Consider the following 13,834-nt stretch of genomic DNA (forward strand, 5'->3'; position numbering starts at 1 on the left):
TCAGGGTATTGGTGGTCATTTTTTATATTTTTTCTGCATTTATAATGATGTACTGCTATTTAATTAACCCATATGGATTTTTTTCACTGCACAGGTATTGTTTTTTTTTTTACCCTGTAGGTTTACTTTGTAGTAGAGAGTTTCAGAGAAAACTCACAGCACAACTTGCCAAAGATGAAAAAGATTTTTTTTTTCATTTATACTTGCAGGAAGAAACATTGTTATTTTTTTTCCACATACAGACTGGACTCAATAAAGTCTAATACTGTGCTCTTTTCCCCGATTAGGTGGTTGAACAGGGCAGTGGATATATAAGACCTAACTAGGTCAGGTTTGCTTTGTGCATGACTGTGTTTGATGGGAGAACAGCAGAGTGGGTTGTTGGCAGTGGATGTCTCTTGATGTTTTTTGGCCTTATTTTCCGCGTTTTGTCTCCGACTCTCAGCAGAGCTCTGTGCCACATGAAAGCCAATGAGATAAGTGAATAAATGGTCAAATTGCAGCCTGTGCGCCGTGTTCTGTAATTGATGGTTGCACGGTGCGGTCTCTTAACTCCGAGGACCTCTGACACTTAAACAAATGACATGATTAGACCTAGCAGGGTGTCGCTGATGCCTGAGAACTGCACGCTTTTTTGTTTACGAGCTGTTTTCTCTCCGTCCTGTCTGCAGCTGGCGACATGGGACTCTGTTCATGGGCTGAACGGCAGCCTGAAGGAGAGTCGCATAGAGAACGGGATGCAAGGGCTGACGGTTAAAGTGGTCACTCTGTTGGTAAGTGATGCCTGTGTGCCTGGTGTTGACTTGATCTTATACTAGCTTTGTTTTGTTTGGAAAATAAGAAAACAAATATTATAACATTTGTCCACCATAATTCAATTAGCAGCAATAACTCTCACCGGTGGTTTTCTGTCTCACTGTAAACCTCTGGCGTACCAAATTGTAGACCTGTGGCTTTAATTTATTGTTTATCTTTTATGTGCTTGCAGTTATCATGACACGTTGTGGTGTTGACTTGGTCACCATCATAATAAGATCTTGATTTTTTTTCAGTGGGTTATTACATTGTTTAATTAAATAAATTAAATGAAATGTTACCAGGTTCTGTATTAGGAGGGCAAGTCTTAAATCACCAGGGTTTCACCACCATGCTGATCGGTTGATATGAGGCGTTTGTGCTCATATCAACTCACAAGTAAAACAGTGTTTGTTTAACAAGAGGCTATAGATTATTAGGAAAAATATCTGGAAGTTGTTCCAGAACTTTTGTCATTTATTCAGTTAAATTAAGGAGCCATGCTCTTGTAAATTAGATTCCTTACCTTCTTGAACAAATTTGTCTTTGGGGTCTTTGAGAGCCTGACTGCACGTCACTCAGTTAGCAGCTGCAGCACCTCCAGGTGTCAGTGCAGCCGAGCAGAAAGACTAACACAACTGCCACGGTGGCACACACTGCCTTCGACACCCCGACCTTACAGTGGCCGTCACGTTTTCCCTTCAGTCTGACAGAAGTTCCTTAAACTCCCGCTCTTACTGTGAAGCCGAAGCATCCCTCACGCTGCGACTTTTATCCTCACTAACACCCCCTCCTTTCTCCGACTGGCTTCCCGCAGGAGGATCCTTTCGTCATGGTGGCAGAGAACATCCTCGGGCAGCCCAAGAGATATAAAGGATTCTCCATCGACGTCCTGGACGCCCTCGCTAAGATCCTGGGCTTTAAATATGAGATCTACCAGGTCAGACTGAGCTTCACACCCAGCTGTTTTCTGCTTAAGTTTAATGTTTTATAAGGCAGACTTACAGCGACTTCTAGCTTTTTCACACATTTAAAATGTGCAAATGCAGAACTTGCATTAGTGAGACTATTTAACTGGATTGGTAAAGGGAGGGAAGGGAGGAAAAAATGCCTTTTTCCCGAAGCCAGCCATTAATATTTTGTATTACAGAGTAATTTCAGGAAATAAAAAAGAGAACGACAAGTTCAAGCAAGTTGAGATGGGATAGAAAAATTCATAAATCTTCTCAGGTTTTAGTTAAAAGTAAGGAGGGGGATGTTTCCTTTCCTTTATGCAAACAAATTTGAGAGAAATCAGAGTGAAAGGACCTCCAGGGAAATATGAAAGCAAACTGTGTTTTTTTTCCCTTGAAGACCACATTTTGCATTAAGACTAAATTAGTGTTACAATTTCCTCCGAGTTTTGAAGCTCGCCACTTTCATGCCGACCAGGTCAAGAAAAAGACAGCTAGGCAAAGTGGTAAACAACAACTCCCTGCATTGGTTTGTCTTTTGTGTACGTAATACGCAAAGTGACAAAAGGTGAACATAAAGCCGGGTTCAAAAGCACTGATTTTCAAAAGTGTTTGTACACAAATATGGTAAACCATTTTATAAATATAAATAAATGTTTATATGTATCACAGGGTTCCAGAGCAGTCTGGAAAAGTCTGTCTTTAGTTTCATTCAGGTGTGGATAATGATTGGGAAGTATTTGAATTTCCAGCCATATCCCATTGTCTCATTGTTTGGTTGTTTGGCTTGATTGTTGGTTCATTAGTTGGTTGGTTAGTTTCTTCCTTCCTTTCTGCTCAGCTTTTTCTCAATTATTTGGCTATCAATCAAATTTTATTTGTATAGCACATTTCAGCAGCAAGGCATTTCAAAGTGCTTTACATCATATCAAACACAAACACACAAAGTCATGCAACATAGAATCAACAATCAAATCATGGCATTAAGTCAGGTTCCATCATTAAATTCGTAATTAATTACAGTTCTAATACAATTCTAAACAGGTGGGCTTTTAGTCGAGATTTAAAGGAAGTCAGTGTTTTAGCTGTTGTACAGTTTTCTGGAAGTTTGTTCCAGATTTGTGGTGCATACAAGCATGCTGCTTCTCCTCGTTTGGTTCTGGTTCTGGGGATGCAGAGCAGACCAGAACCAGAACCTGAGGAGTCTGGAAGGTTGATACAACAACAGCAGATCTTTAATGTATTGTGGTGCTAAGCCATTCAGTGGTTTATAAACTAACAACAGTATTTTAAAGTCTATTCTTTGAGCTACAAGGAGCCAGTGGAGGGACTTTAAAACTGGTGTTATGTGCTCTATCTTCCTGGTTTTAGTGAGAACGCGAGCAGCAGCATTCTGGATCAGCTGCAGCTGTTTGATTGATTTGTTGGACAGCCTGTGAAGACGCTGTTGCAATAATCAATACGACTGAAGATAAACGCATGGATGAGTTTCTCTAGATCTTGCTGAGACAGAGTCCTTTAATCCTGGAAATGTTCTTCAGGTGATAGAAGGCCGACTTTGTGACTGTCTTTATGTGGCTCTGGAGGTTCAGGTCAGAGTCCATCACTACTCCCAGGTTTCGGGCCTGATCTCTAGTTTTCAGTTGTAATAACTGAAGCTGTGCATTGACTCTAGATCGTTTCTCTTTAGGTCCAAAAATAATAACTTCAGTTTTGTTTCTGTTCAGCTGGAGAAAATTTTGGCACATCCACACATTTATCTGTTCTAAGCATCTGTTCAGTGATTGGATGGGTTCTGAGTCACCTGGTGACATTGTGCTAAGGGTTTAACTAAAATAAAAAATTTTTAAAAATCTAAATATTTTTTTTATTATTTTACTCAGGTTGCAGACAGCAAATACGGCTCTCAGCTTCCCAACGGCTCATGGAATGGGATGATTGGGGATCTCATCAACAAGGTAAATCTAAACTCTAAATTAAACACACACAATATGGAAGTGTGCAGAATAAATTCACCTAACAATGTTTCCATTGTTAAGTCACCTTACTTTGAAAGCAGACGTAGTTGTTCGACGTCCATCTTTGTCCCATTGCCTTCTCTCTTCCTGCAGAGAGCCGACCTCGCCGTGTCAGCCATTACCATCACACCGGAGAGGGAGAACGTGGTCGACTTCAGCAAGCGCTACCTTGACTACAGCGTCGGCATCCTTCTGCGAAAACCCGAAGAGAAGATCAACATCTTCTCCCTGTTTGCGCCGTTCGACCTGGCCGTGTGGGCCTGCATTGCAGCCGCCATCCCGGTGGTGGGAGTGCTCATCTTCCTGCTCAACAGGTTGCAAGCTCTGCGCTCCTCCTCCTCCCAGAATGCACCGCCGGGCCATCTGTCCAACGGAGTGGGTTCGGGCACGCTGCACAGCGCCATCTGGATTGTTTATGGAGCATTTGTTCAGCAAGGTGAGCATGAAGTTCCCGCTGTTAGCTAAAGGACAGAAGTACTTGTTTTCAACTTTCAAACTAACTTGCTATTATGTTTCGGTGTCTTTATTAAGTTGTTTTATGTTCTTAAAGGCCCATATGGCAATGTGTTGTGAGCTAGCGAAGGCTAGTGTTCGGTATTTGTTTAAACTTGACACTAGTCCCCATTCGAATAAACAATAAAGAAAGAAACAGTGGAACCTCAATGGCAGGTATCCATAAGCCATTTACAACATATTTTTACGTGGAGACACAAGAACACAGCTTTTGCACAGGGAAATGTAGCTAACTTTAGCAGTGATATTCTATATTATGGTATTAAAAGCGTCAGTGTGTCACAGATTTGCTTCAAAAATCTGGAATAAATGTCAGTGACTCTGTGGTATAAATCTTTTCCGGTGTTTCATTGTTCTACATGCAGTCTTTCTTTTCAGTTCTTTGTGATGACTTTCCTTACAGCTGCAATCATAATCCTAAAGATATAAATGTCCTATTTTTAATCACACCTTCCTAGAATCAGACCCACTTAAAAAGACTTGTGGATGGCTGGAAACTTTAGCTTTAAGAAGTCGATATGTTAGTCCAATGAATTCTAACCAGAATGGTGGTAATTTGTCACATGACTAATGGACATGTATGTGATTGGCATTAACTCTTTCTCTCTCACCAGCATGTCTGTGCTCTAATTTACTTCCTTTTCAAATAAGGTATAATATTGTACCAAAAACTTCTGAAGTTTGGGGAGCCGAATTGTGTTTTGCACTTTTCACTCTGCGAGATTTCCCTTTGAATTTTTCTTTCACATTTGAGTTTTATTGGGTACGAATTGTTTTCGTATGGAAACAACAAAATAACTTTGCAAACTATTTTAGAAGGTGTCTGTCTTTTAGAATTCAGCATTCTTGTCACATTCTCAAAATAGATTTTGAATTGTTTTTTGTCCTCGAGTCTCCCCCCCAAGTCCCAGCTTCACATTTCTAAGCTGAAGTGTCCCCACAGAGATAGAAATATCAGCCCAGCAACAGACCGACACTCAGAGGTAGAAACAAACCACACATTTGGAGACACATCCTTAAGCTGGAAGACACACACATGCACAGAATCTCACAGCAGAGGCTCCCAGATGCATCTATTATGGTCTGGCAGGTTGCCTGGGAAACCTTTTGAACCGACGGCTGTGATTAGACTCCGGCTCTGTGCTTGCAGTGATAAAGCACCTCTCTCTGTTCGACCTTTGCGGTCACTGAGAGGTGGCCGGCCTGGTACCTGCGCCTCGTTTCCCCCGAACACCTGTGTCACCTTCCACTCGATGCTCAGAGTGTCTTTGCCCTGAAACCTCTCACAAGTACCCATGTTCAGATTTTGACCGGTGACCCCCGTGTGCCGCGCGTCTCTTCGCAGGAGGTGACGGCATGGTTGGCTCGGTGGCGCTGCGGATCGTCATGGGCAGCTGGTGGCTCTTCACGCTCATCGTGTGTTCGTCGTACACGGCCAACTTGGCAGCATACCTCACCGTGTCACGCATGGACCACGCCATACGGTAACATGTGCTTTTCTGATTTCTGTTTTCTGAGCGGCTCACCCTGAGGTGAACCACATCTCGTGCTGCTGGCTTCTGTCTGCAACTCCTGTAAACATATGAATTATTTAGATGTAAATGCAAAAAAACAACATCTGAATCTCTGGAGGAATTTTTCATCTTCAATTTGCAGATTTTGTCTTAATAGTTTTAAATTCTTAAATATTCACAAGAGCAGATCTCTGGTATTGAACATGGGTCGATTACAGTGAATGGAGCATGTTGATGCACTGTCTGAGGGATCAGAGGTCACAGCTGTCTAGCTTAAGCTGCTCACCGCAATTCCTCCAGAATCCTCTTACTTTCACTTATATTGTCTTTAATTGTCGTCTTCTCTGATATTTACTTGCTAACATTTATTTTTCAAGCATATATTTTATTTATTTTTTTAAGGTTTTTTAGGCGTTAGTAGCTTTTATTTGAAAGTTCTATGACAGGAAAGTCGGTAATGAGAGAGAGGGAAGACATGCAGCAAAGATCACCAGGCTGGGAATCAAACATGTGACGGCCACGTCGAGGATTAAGGCCTCTTTATGTGGGCTGTTCTTAACTCCTGCTCCACCATGGCAGGCGATTCAGACGTATTTTAATTAGGCTACACAACATACAATCTAAGAATGTATAACTAATGAAGAAATGATATATCTGCCAGAAAGAAAATTGAGTTAACTTGACAAGTGAAAATGCAGTAGCTTGGTTCGGTTAGAGGTTGAAGAAGTGGAAGTGAAGCATAAACAATTCTACAAATGAGCTAATCTTATTGCATGTCATTACATAGACTGTGAATATTCTGAGCTATAGTGAGATTATTTTGATTTTGTAGCTTTGCAGTCCACATGTAATGACTTTAGGAAACATTTCAGCTCCAGTTGACAAGGTGTTTAAGTTATGTGTCATGTAATGCATGCATTAAAGAAAAAATATTTTATGGGGGGAGTTGTTTTTGTTGGTTATAAACAGAGCAAAAAGTCACACTCGTTTCACGGATAGCAGACAAATTTTTCAAAATATGTCTGTGTCTTGTAAACCTCTTGAGGAAACCCATAATTCGCAGAACAACGGCATGTCAGGCTCTGTGCCTCGGTCTCCAGCTCATAATGACATTTGGAACATCATTAGCAGAGCCTGACATTTCTGCCCCATCAAAACTGTAAATTTGAGGGTAAATAGCAGCCTTATTAAATGTCAGAAAACAGTAAAGTTATTGAGCTGGTGTGAAGATTCTCATAAAAGAACATTAAAAATAGTGATTTTTGGGGGGGTAAAGATTGGGGTTACCTGATTGGCTTATCTGGAGACAAAGCAGATCCTTGAGAGGGAACTTGAAATTATTTTATGAAAGTGTCCTGTTGAAGAGCGATTTGGAAATTATTACTACAATATTTTGTCTGACGTAATTAGATTAATTTCATTGTGAATGAGATTTGAATTCAGTTGGTGCAGTTGGTATTTTCATGATTTTTTTCTGGGTTGGGACTTTAAGTTAAGTACAGCAGTGAAAGCTACATCTTATGTGTTACAGGTTTTAATAATTACGTTTTTTTGAGGATTTTCAATTTGCAGATATTGTAGAGATTGTAAGGAAAAGTTCTGAGCTGCTAATTCGGAGTCCTTTAACCTCTGTTTAATCATGCAGTTTAACACTAAGCAAAAAAGCCACAAAGATACTGCTGGAACAGAATATTTAAGAAATAACTTCTTAATGTGCAAAACAATGTGAAGATATCCTGCTCTTAAAGCTCATTTACTCCTAAATGAGTCAAAATGAGTTGAGTGGAATAAATGTTTTAATAAAGCGAACCTGCTGGTCTGTGTGGGTAGCAAATTGGAAGAAACATATTTTATTAGCTAGAGTTATCAGAGGTTTCAGTCTGCTCATCATATGAATTTGGTCTTTTAATTTGGGCCATGATACAACATCCAACTGCAAAGATGTTTGGAACTATAGAGTTGAATATATGCATTCGCCCTAATTTGTTATGTGTTACTGAACAGAATTTTGACCTTACAAGATCAGAGCATGTTACCTTCTGGTTATTGAATGCTCAAATGAGAGCTTATTTATACAAGATGAGAAGCATTTCTTATGCTTATTAGATTGACCAATTTTTGAAATAATTACATGGTCCAAACCTGAAAATATTTCTAGTAGATTTGTACCAGTTGGTAAAAACTCTTGTAAACAACTTTAGGTTCCATTACCATGTTTTCGGTCAGATCTGTAAGAACAGGTTATTCAAATGTTTTCACCGCTTTGGTCAAAACGTATACCTGTATCTAGTAAACACAGAATATTTCAGAGGACAAACGAGACCAACCCAGGAAACAAGGCTCAACTCAGCTATGAATGGAAACTGCTGGAACACGTCACTGTCCGCAGTGGATACATTTTTATACCACCATAATCTGAGAGAGTGCTGACCAAGAAATGACCAAGAGCTTGAAAACTGATACCTTCAAGTTGTTCTGAAAGCTCCAGCTGCCCACATGGAACAGTCAGCCGAATTCTGGGCAAAAGTTTGATGATCAGACCGCTCAAGTAAGAGAAGAAGAGTCTAAGAGGAAGTGCTAACAGTACTGCTAGCACTGTGGTGGCACCATCATGCAGTCGGTCGGTTTTACTACCTCTTGCACAGTTGCGTTGAATAGCTTTTTGCGGTTTAGTACTCACCTAGATTTTTTTCTGGAACAGAAATGCCACTTAACATGCTAGTGGCAGGTGTTTGCAAAGCAGCCTAACCCTGGAGTGCCTTTTATTTTCCTAGTAGTACTAAGTCGGTTTCCACTGTGTCGATTCATATCTATTTGGTTTTGTACTATTAAAATTGGCAATTAAAAGGATTTTTTAGGGGGATATCAAGTACTCACAGATTTTAGCTTTACGTCTGTCACCCCTGTGAATAGCAGGCATTCATTGTAATGAAAACCCACTGCCTCTGAATTTTTCAACTTCAGTTCAAATCCACAGCAAGATGGTTGGAACGTGAACACATTTTGGTGTTTTGAACAACTTAAACACCAAACATACATCCAAACTGCTTTTGGACAGGATAAACCCAAATGAGATTAAGCTTCAAAATGGGCCCACCCGAAATCAGACTTCAACCCTGTTGAAAGTTTGCGAACCGGTTTTAAAAGCCAGGTCCATGGCAGGAAACCAACTACTTTAAGCTAACTTTATATGTAGAAAATTGGTCAAATATCCACCTAGAATGATGCCAGAAGGTTGTCGTAGAAGTGTGTGGTTGGATGGGATTTAACTGTGTGTATAAATTCGTCCTGAATGTCTTATTATTATAACCCTTTGGAATACAGGAAGCTGCTCCACATCCTCTCTGATCTGGCCAACTTTGCAGGTGGGTGGTAGGACTTGGTCATCTAATACCTGTAGTTTCCCTGTCTGAGGGAAGTGGCTCTTCAGCTGTTTACTGACGTGAGTCACATGACTTGTGTGGTAAATTTAGTAGCTATTCCAACAACTTTTCAGAAAGGATTTCTCCAGAAATTGTGCTGAAAGAGAAAGTCATGTTTTTTGCAGACCAAGAGCAGGATTTTTACAGTTCTTTCTGATGTTTTTCTTTGGTTGAAGTTCAAAAAACGAGACTTGTTTTATTACTGACGGCTGTTTTCTGAATGTTTATGTGGATGATTGAAATGTGGATCAATCTACCACTAGAATATCCTCTCTGGATAAAAGTCGCATCCTGCTGTCTTTTTAAAAATTGCATAGATTGTTTTTCTTCTACGGTCAAGTTTTATAAATTACATTAAGTATGCAAAATATACCGACAAAAGAAAGAGAGGTCTGTGATTTGCTTGAGAGATTTAAGAAATAAAATGAAAGAACTGCAAACAAAGGAATCAAAATTCTAAATCTCTGTTAGTTTAATTATTTTTTTGTCTGTATTGATTTGGTGTCCTGAAGACGTAGTTTCATAGTGTGAAAACTTCTGTTGGTGTTCATTATAAAGCTGGATATCAGAGAAGGAGACAAAAGTTCTGAAAAACATGTGAGCCTGTTCTTTTAAAGACGGCTCACACAAATGAAACCCGCTGCGTTGAATCTCAGAAACTTGGAGATTCAGGGAGGTGGAAAATTGAGCAGGAGGGCTGCTGAGCGTTTTTGTAATGTTAGAAACTACAAAAGTTTTTTTTTTTTATCTTAAATTCACTTGGTCTTGAACGAACACTTGTCTTTTGCAAAGTTTCTGGTTTCACAGATTTTTTTTTTAAACCAAAGGAATATAAAAACCTCAGTTTAATTCAAACAAGACAGAGGCAGGTGTTTTTTTTATATACATTTGAAAGAGCAATCATAATACTTTTGAAGTTTTAAAGGCTTAGCAAATAGCAAATAAATCAATGTTGTGGAGAGTAAATATTTGCAGCATTGGCTATTTATTTTAGCCTTAATGTTGTTGGATACATTTTAAAACAAAGGGAGCAGATGCACTCATATATTCATCGGCTACCAAAGTTAGACGTTTCACACTTCTGCCAATGAGACTCTGTGTTACTCTCTTCAGAAGGAGACATCTTGAAGCATGACATGCACTGAGAGGTTATTCTGAAGCTGAAATGGAACTGTTACAAAAAACAAAAAACAATAGCTTTGTTCGGCTCTCATAGTTTCTCTCTCTTCGCGGTAATTTAAAAAGAAAACAATGCGCACTGTTACTAGAACACGTGAAATTATAAAGCGGCGCCAAAACATCCGCTTCATTGTGAAATCTTTTCCAATCGCGACCTAAAACGTCATTCACAAGATATAACTTCAGGTTTACTGCGGCTCTCTTAATGAAAAGTAGCTGAATGCACAAGTGAATGGAGTTGACGACCTTCATCACCACAGTGCACTGGCTGAACCTCGTTGACTCAATGTGCTCAGTTGGATGGTAATTTAATGTTCCAGAAGCCAAACTAATTAGGATTTGTGCTGTATTGAAAGCATTCTGTCTCTGACCGCAGCGCAGGGTCGGCGCCGCTGTTTTGTGAAGTAAAGCAGGAAGAGATGAAGGCTGAGATAGAACAGAGAGCAAACATGCTTCAGTAATCAGTCCATTAAAAAGAACAGAGCTTCTAATTTTTAAAAGTTTCCAGTTAGTGGAGCTCTAAATGTTTGTCCTACACATGACATTAAGTTATTTGTGGAAAAATACTGATAACTTCTCAAAGAAATGTTGTACTTACAATACAATACATTTGTATAACCGTATAATTTCAACAGTAGCAATAGTTAACTTCATCAAAACATTTTTAAATTTAGTTTTAAAGTAGTTTTATTTCATTGTCAACAATGAATGTCAGATTTTTTTTATTTGCTTCAATTATTGTAAAATTTATAAAAAATAAATGCATTCTTTTTTATTATCAGACAATAACACTCTCCATGTCTTCATGTAAATCTTAAAAAAAAAAAGACTACAGATTTGAGATGTTTTACAAAACATCAGAATCTTTTTTCCTGGTCTGATAATAAACCTGGACCATGTTGTTGAAACGCCTCAGAAACTCCAGCGTCACAAACCATGTCAAGTGTCCTCAAGTGTCTGCCCGGCGGCCTGGCGCCACATCAAATGTAGCATTTTATTTTCTTCTCGTCGCCTTCTCCGCCCTGATAAAGCCCCCAGCGGTCGAACATCACAGCCTGCTTATCTTCTGATTCCAGCGTCATCGGTTCTGCAGCCGTATTTACAGTCCAGGCCGAGGAACAAACACGCCTCCCAGCTCGGAACCACAGGGTCAGAAGCAACTAAACGCTGCTCGATATTCATGACCGAACTACCCAGCTTGGCTGAGAGTAGTGATTAGCTGATCTGAAGTCTGGTCTCTTCTGCTGCTGCTGCAGGTGCTGAAAGAGAATCATTGATCCGGGAAGTCTGAAGTCTTTCCAAGTCTGGAAGGTTTTCACGGCAGCCAGTCCTCTGTTGTGCAGGCAGTCATGAAGTCAGGACGCCCTCTGGGGTGCATTTTAACTTGAAATCGGGAAGTGTAGGAGCAACTACTGCATCAGAAACAAGTGTGAAACCGTAAATTATAGACGCATTCAAGGTTTTTAGATCCCTTTTAATTTGACGATTTAATGACTAAAGTGCATATCTTCTTTTTAGAAACACAAAAATCCCTTTTAAACATGCTTTTGTATTTATTTCTATTGTATTTAAATTACTCCACTTTTTATAAGTACTCTTTCTCGATAAGACTCAAGAACAGGTAATCAAACATGATTGTAAAAGAAGTTAAAATCCTTAATATCTGTTTCAGAGACACATTAGAAGATGTCGAGCTTTTCTCTTATGTATTAATTCCCCGACATAGAGATAGGAACTGCTGCATTAATTTGTTTTTTGGTCCAGTGTAGAGATACAGAAAAATCCTAAAAGATGCATCTCATTTGTCATCTTCCTTGAGCTTCTCTCTCAAGGGGGCGCCACAGTGGATCATCTGGTTCATCTGTTTGCCTTTCCTCTGTTCCTCCTCACTCTATGCAACATGCTTTCTATGGCATATCCAGGGTCTCATCTTCTCCACATGTGCAAACTATCTCAGCTTCATCTGACTTAAAGCCACTGCAGATACACTTCCTCTGATATAAATCAGCAGTTTATCACTGGATGGTTGCTTCCAATGTAAATTATTTATTTGGACTGAAACCGCCAACAATAACCTGGCGATTTTTGCGCCCTGCGTAGGTCAGCCGTTCAAAGCTTTTCTGAGTCCACCCATACATATTTCCTGGTTTTTTTTTTCTTTTTTTTAATTAAATGTGTCCCTTTGGTGATGCTTTGATTCTGCAAGGTAGCAGCAAAACATCAGAGAACCAAGAAAAAAGTAGAAACCAAAATCAGATTTATTTTTTTATTTTTTGTGTTAACCATGATATTTCCTGTAATCTGTAGAACTGCTTCATCTCTCATCACCATTAGCACTACTAACACTGACGTTGGTAGATGATTAGCAGTTATTTCGTTATTAATCTAAACCAGACTTGATGTGTCAGCACCACAATGAATTGACCAGCAACAGAGGGAATATTGTCACCATCCTTCCTGTTGATATCAGTGGGAAGCAGCCAAGAGTCTCATGGTAACTCTGGAGGAGCTGCAGGTGGGACAACCTGTTGATAGGACAGCTGTTAATCATACACTCAACAAACGTTGCCTTTCTGGGCGTAGGGCAACAGGAAAAAACACGCCGTCCACTTGTTGAAACGTGAAGGGAATCTGGTCATTTGATGGGAAGAATACAGAACAATCCTGGAAGAAATCTGCAGCATATTGGACTGTTAAAAATGAAATCCGCTGACAATGAAGTGCAAGCACGTTAGTGCTAAAACGATAATGAACTCCAGATCGAGCTTCAGAGGGAAGTCACGACAGAGAGCAGACTTTTGTCTCATCTCACTGACTGTGATTCCAGGAGCGAAGGACGAATCTCATTTCTTTTCTTTTTTCAAATTGCTTAAACTGTAAAGGACTTTGTGATCCTCTGAGACCTGAGGGAGAGTCTGATTTAAAACTCAAATGTTTCTGCAGAGGAAGAAAAAAAACCCCATCTTTCCCAAGCTTGAATGCTTGAGCAGATTTCTGACAGAACCTTCGCAGCTCAGGTGCATCATCATTTATCCGCCGCGTGTGTAGCGAATGTTATCTCTCATTTTCCATCTGCTACCTGTTCCGTGACGCACAGCCCGATCCCTTTTCTGCCTCCTCTCCTCCGAGTATCAAATTCAAGCTGACATTTTCATCAGTGAATCCCCGTCGCCGTGTTAAGGACGAGGCGTCGGAGTGCGCGGCGCGGCCCTGCAGAGCGAAACAGTGAGCACTCAAGACGGAGAAGTGCGCACGGTGCAGACTCGTCGTCTGCAGACTCCGGCAGAGGGGAGACGTCTCCTCTTTGACTGACAACCGTTGTGCCTTTCGCCCGGATGAAAAATGCCGGGAGGATACTTTATCTCCCAGACAGGAGTATTTATGATTGGTCAGAGCCGAATGCCGTCCTCCTCTTGGTCAGGTAAAGGAACATTAAACAA

The 13,834-nt window shown here is 40.2% G+C and overlaps 1 protein-coding gene across 2 annotated transcripts in view; it reads left to right on the forward strand.

Annotated features, from left to right (window-relative positions):
- The window catches only part of LOC102230826 (glutamate receptor ionotropic, delta-1-like), a 470,639-nt gene that overhangs the window by 426,646 nt on the left and 30,159 nt on the right, over window positions 1-13,834 (forward strand). For both annotated transcript variants that reach the window (XM_023340569.1, XM_023340570.1), the window contains exons 9-13: window positions 672-773; window positions 1,613-1,735; window positions 3,632-3,706; window positions 3,860-4,202; window positions 5,625-5,763. In XM_023340569.1, the coding sequence (XP_023196337.1) occupies window positions 672-773; window positions 1,613-1,735; window positions 3,632-3,706; window positions 3,860-4,202; window positions 5,625-5,763 (782 nt within the window). The remainder of the gene's footprint in view (window positions 1-671; window positions 774-1,612; window positions 1,736-3,631; window positions 3,707-3,859; window positions 4,203-5,624; window positions 5,764-13,834) is intronic.

Source organism: Xiphophorus maculatus, chromosome 10, assembly GCF_002775205.1.
Source record: "Xiphophorus maculatus strain JP 163 A chromosome 10, X_maculatus-5.0-male, whole genome shotgun sequence".
In the NCBI taxonomy this organism is placed as follows: Eukaryota; Metazoa; Chordata; class Actinopteri; order Cyprinodontiformes; family Poeciliidae; genus Xiphophorus; species Xiphophorus maculatus.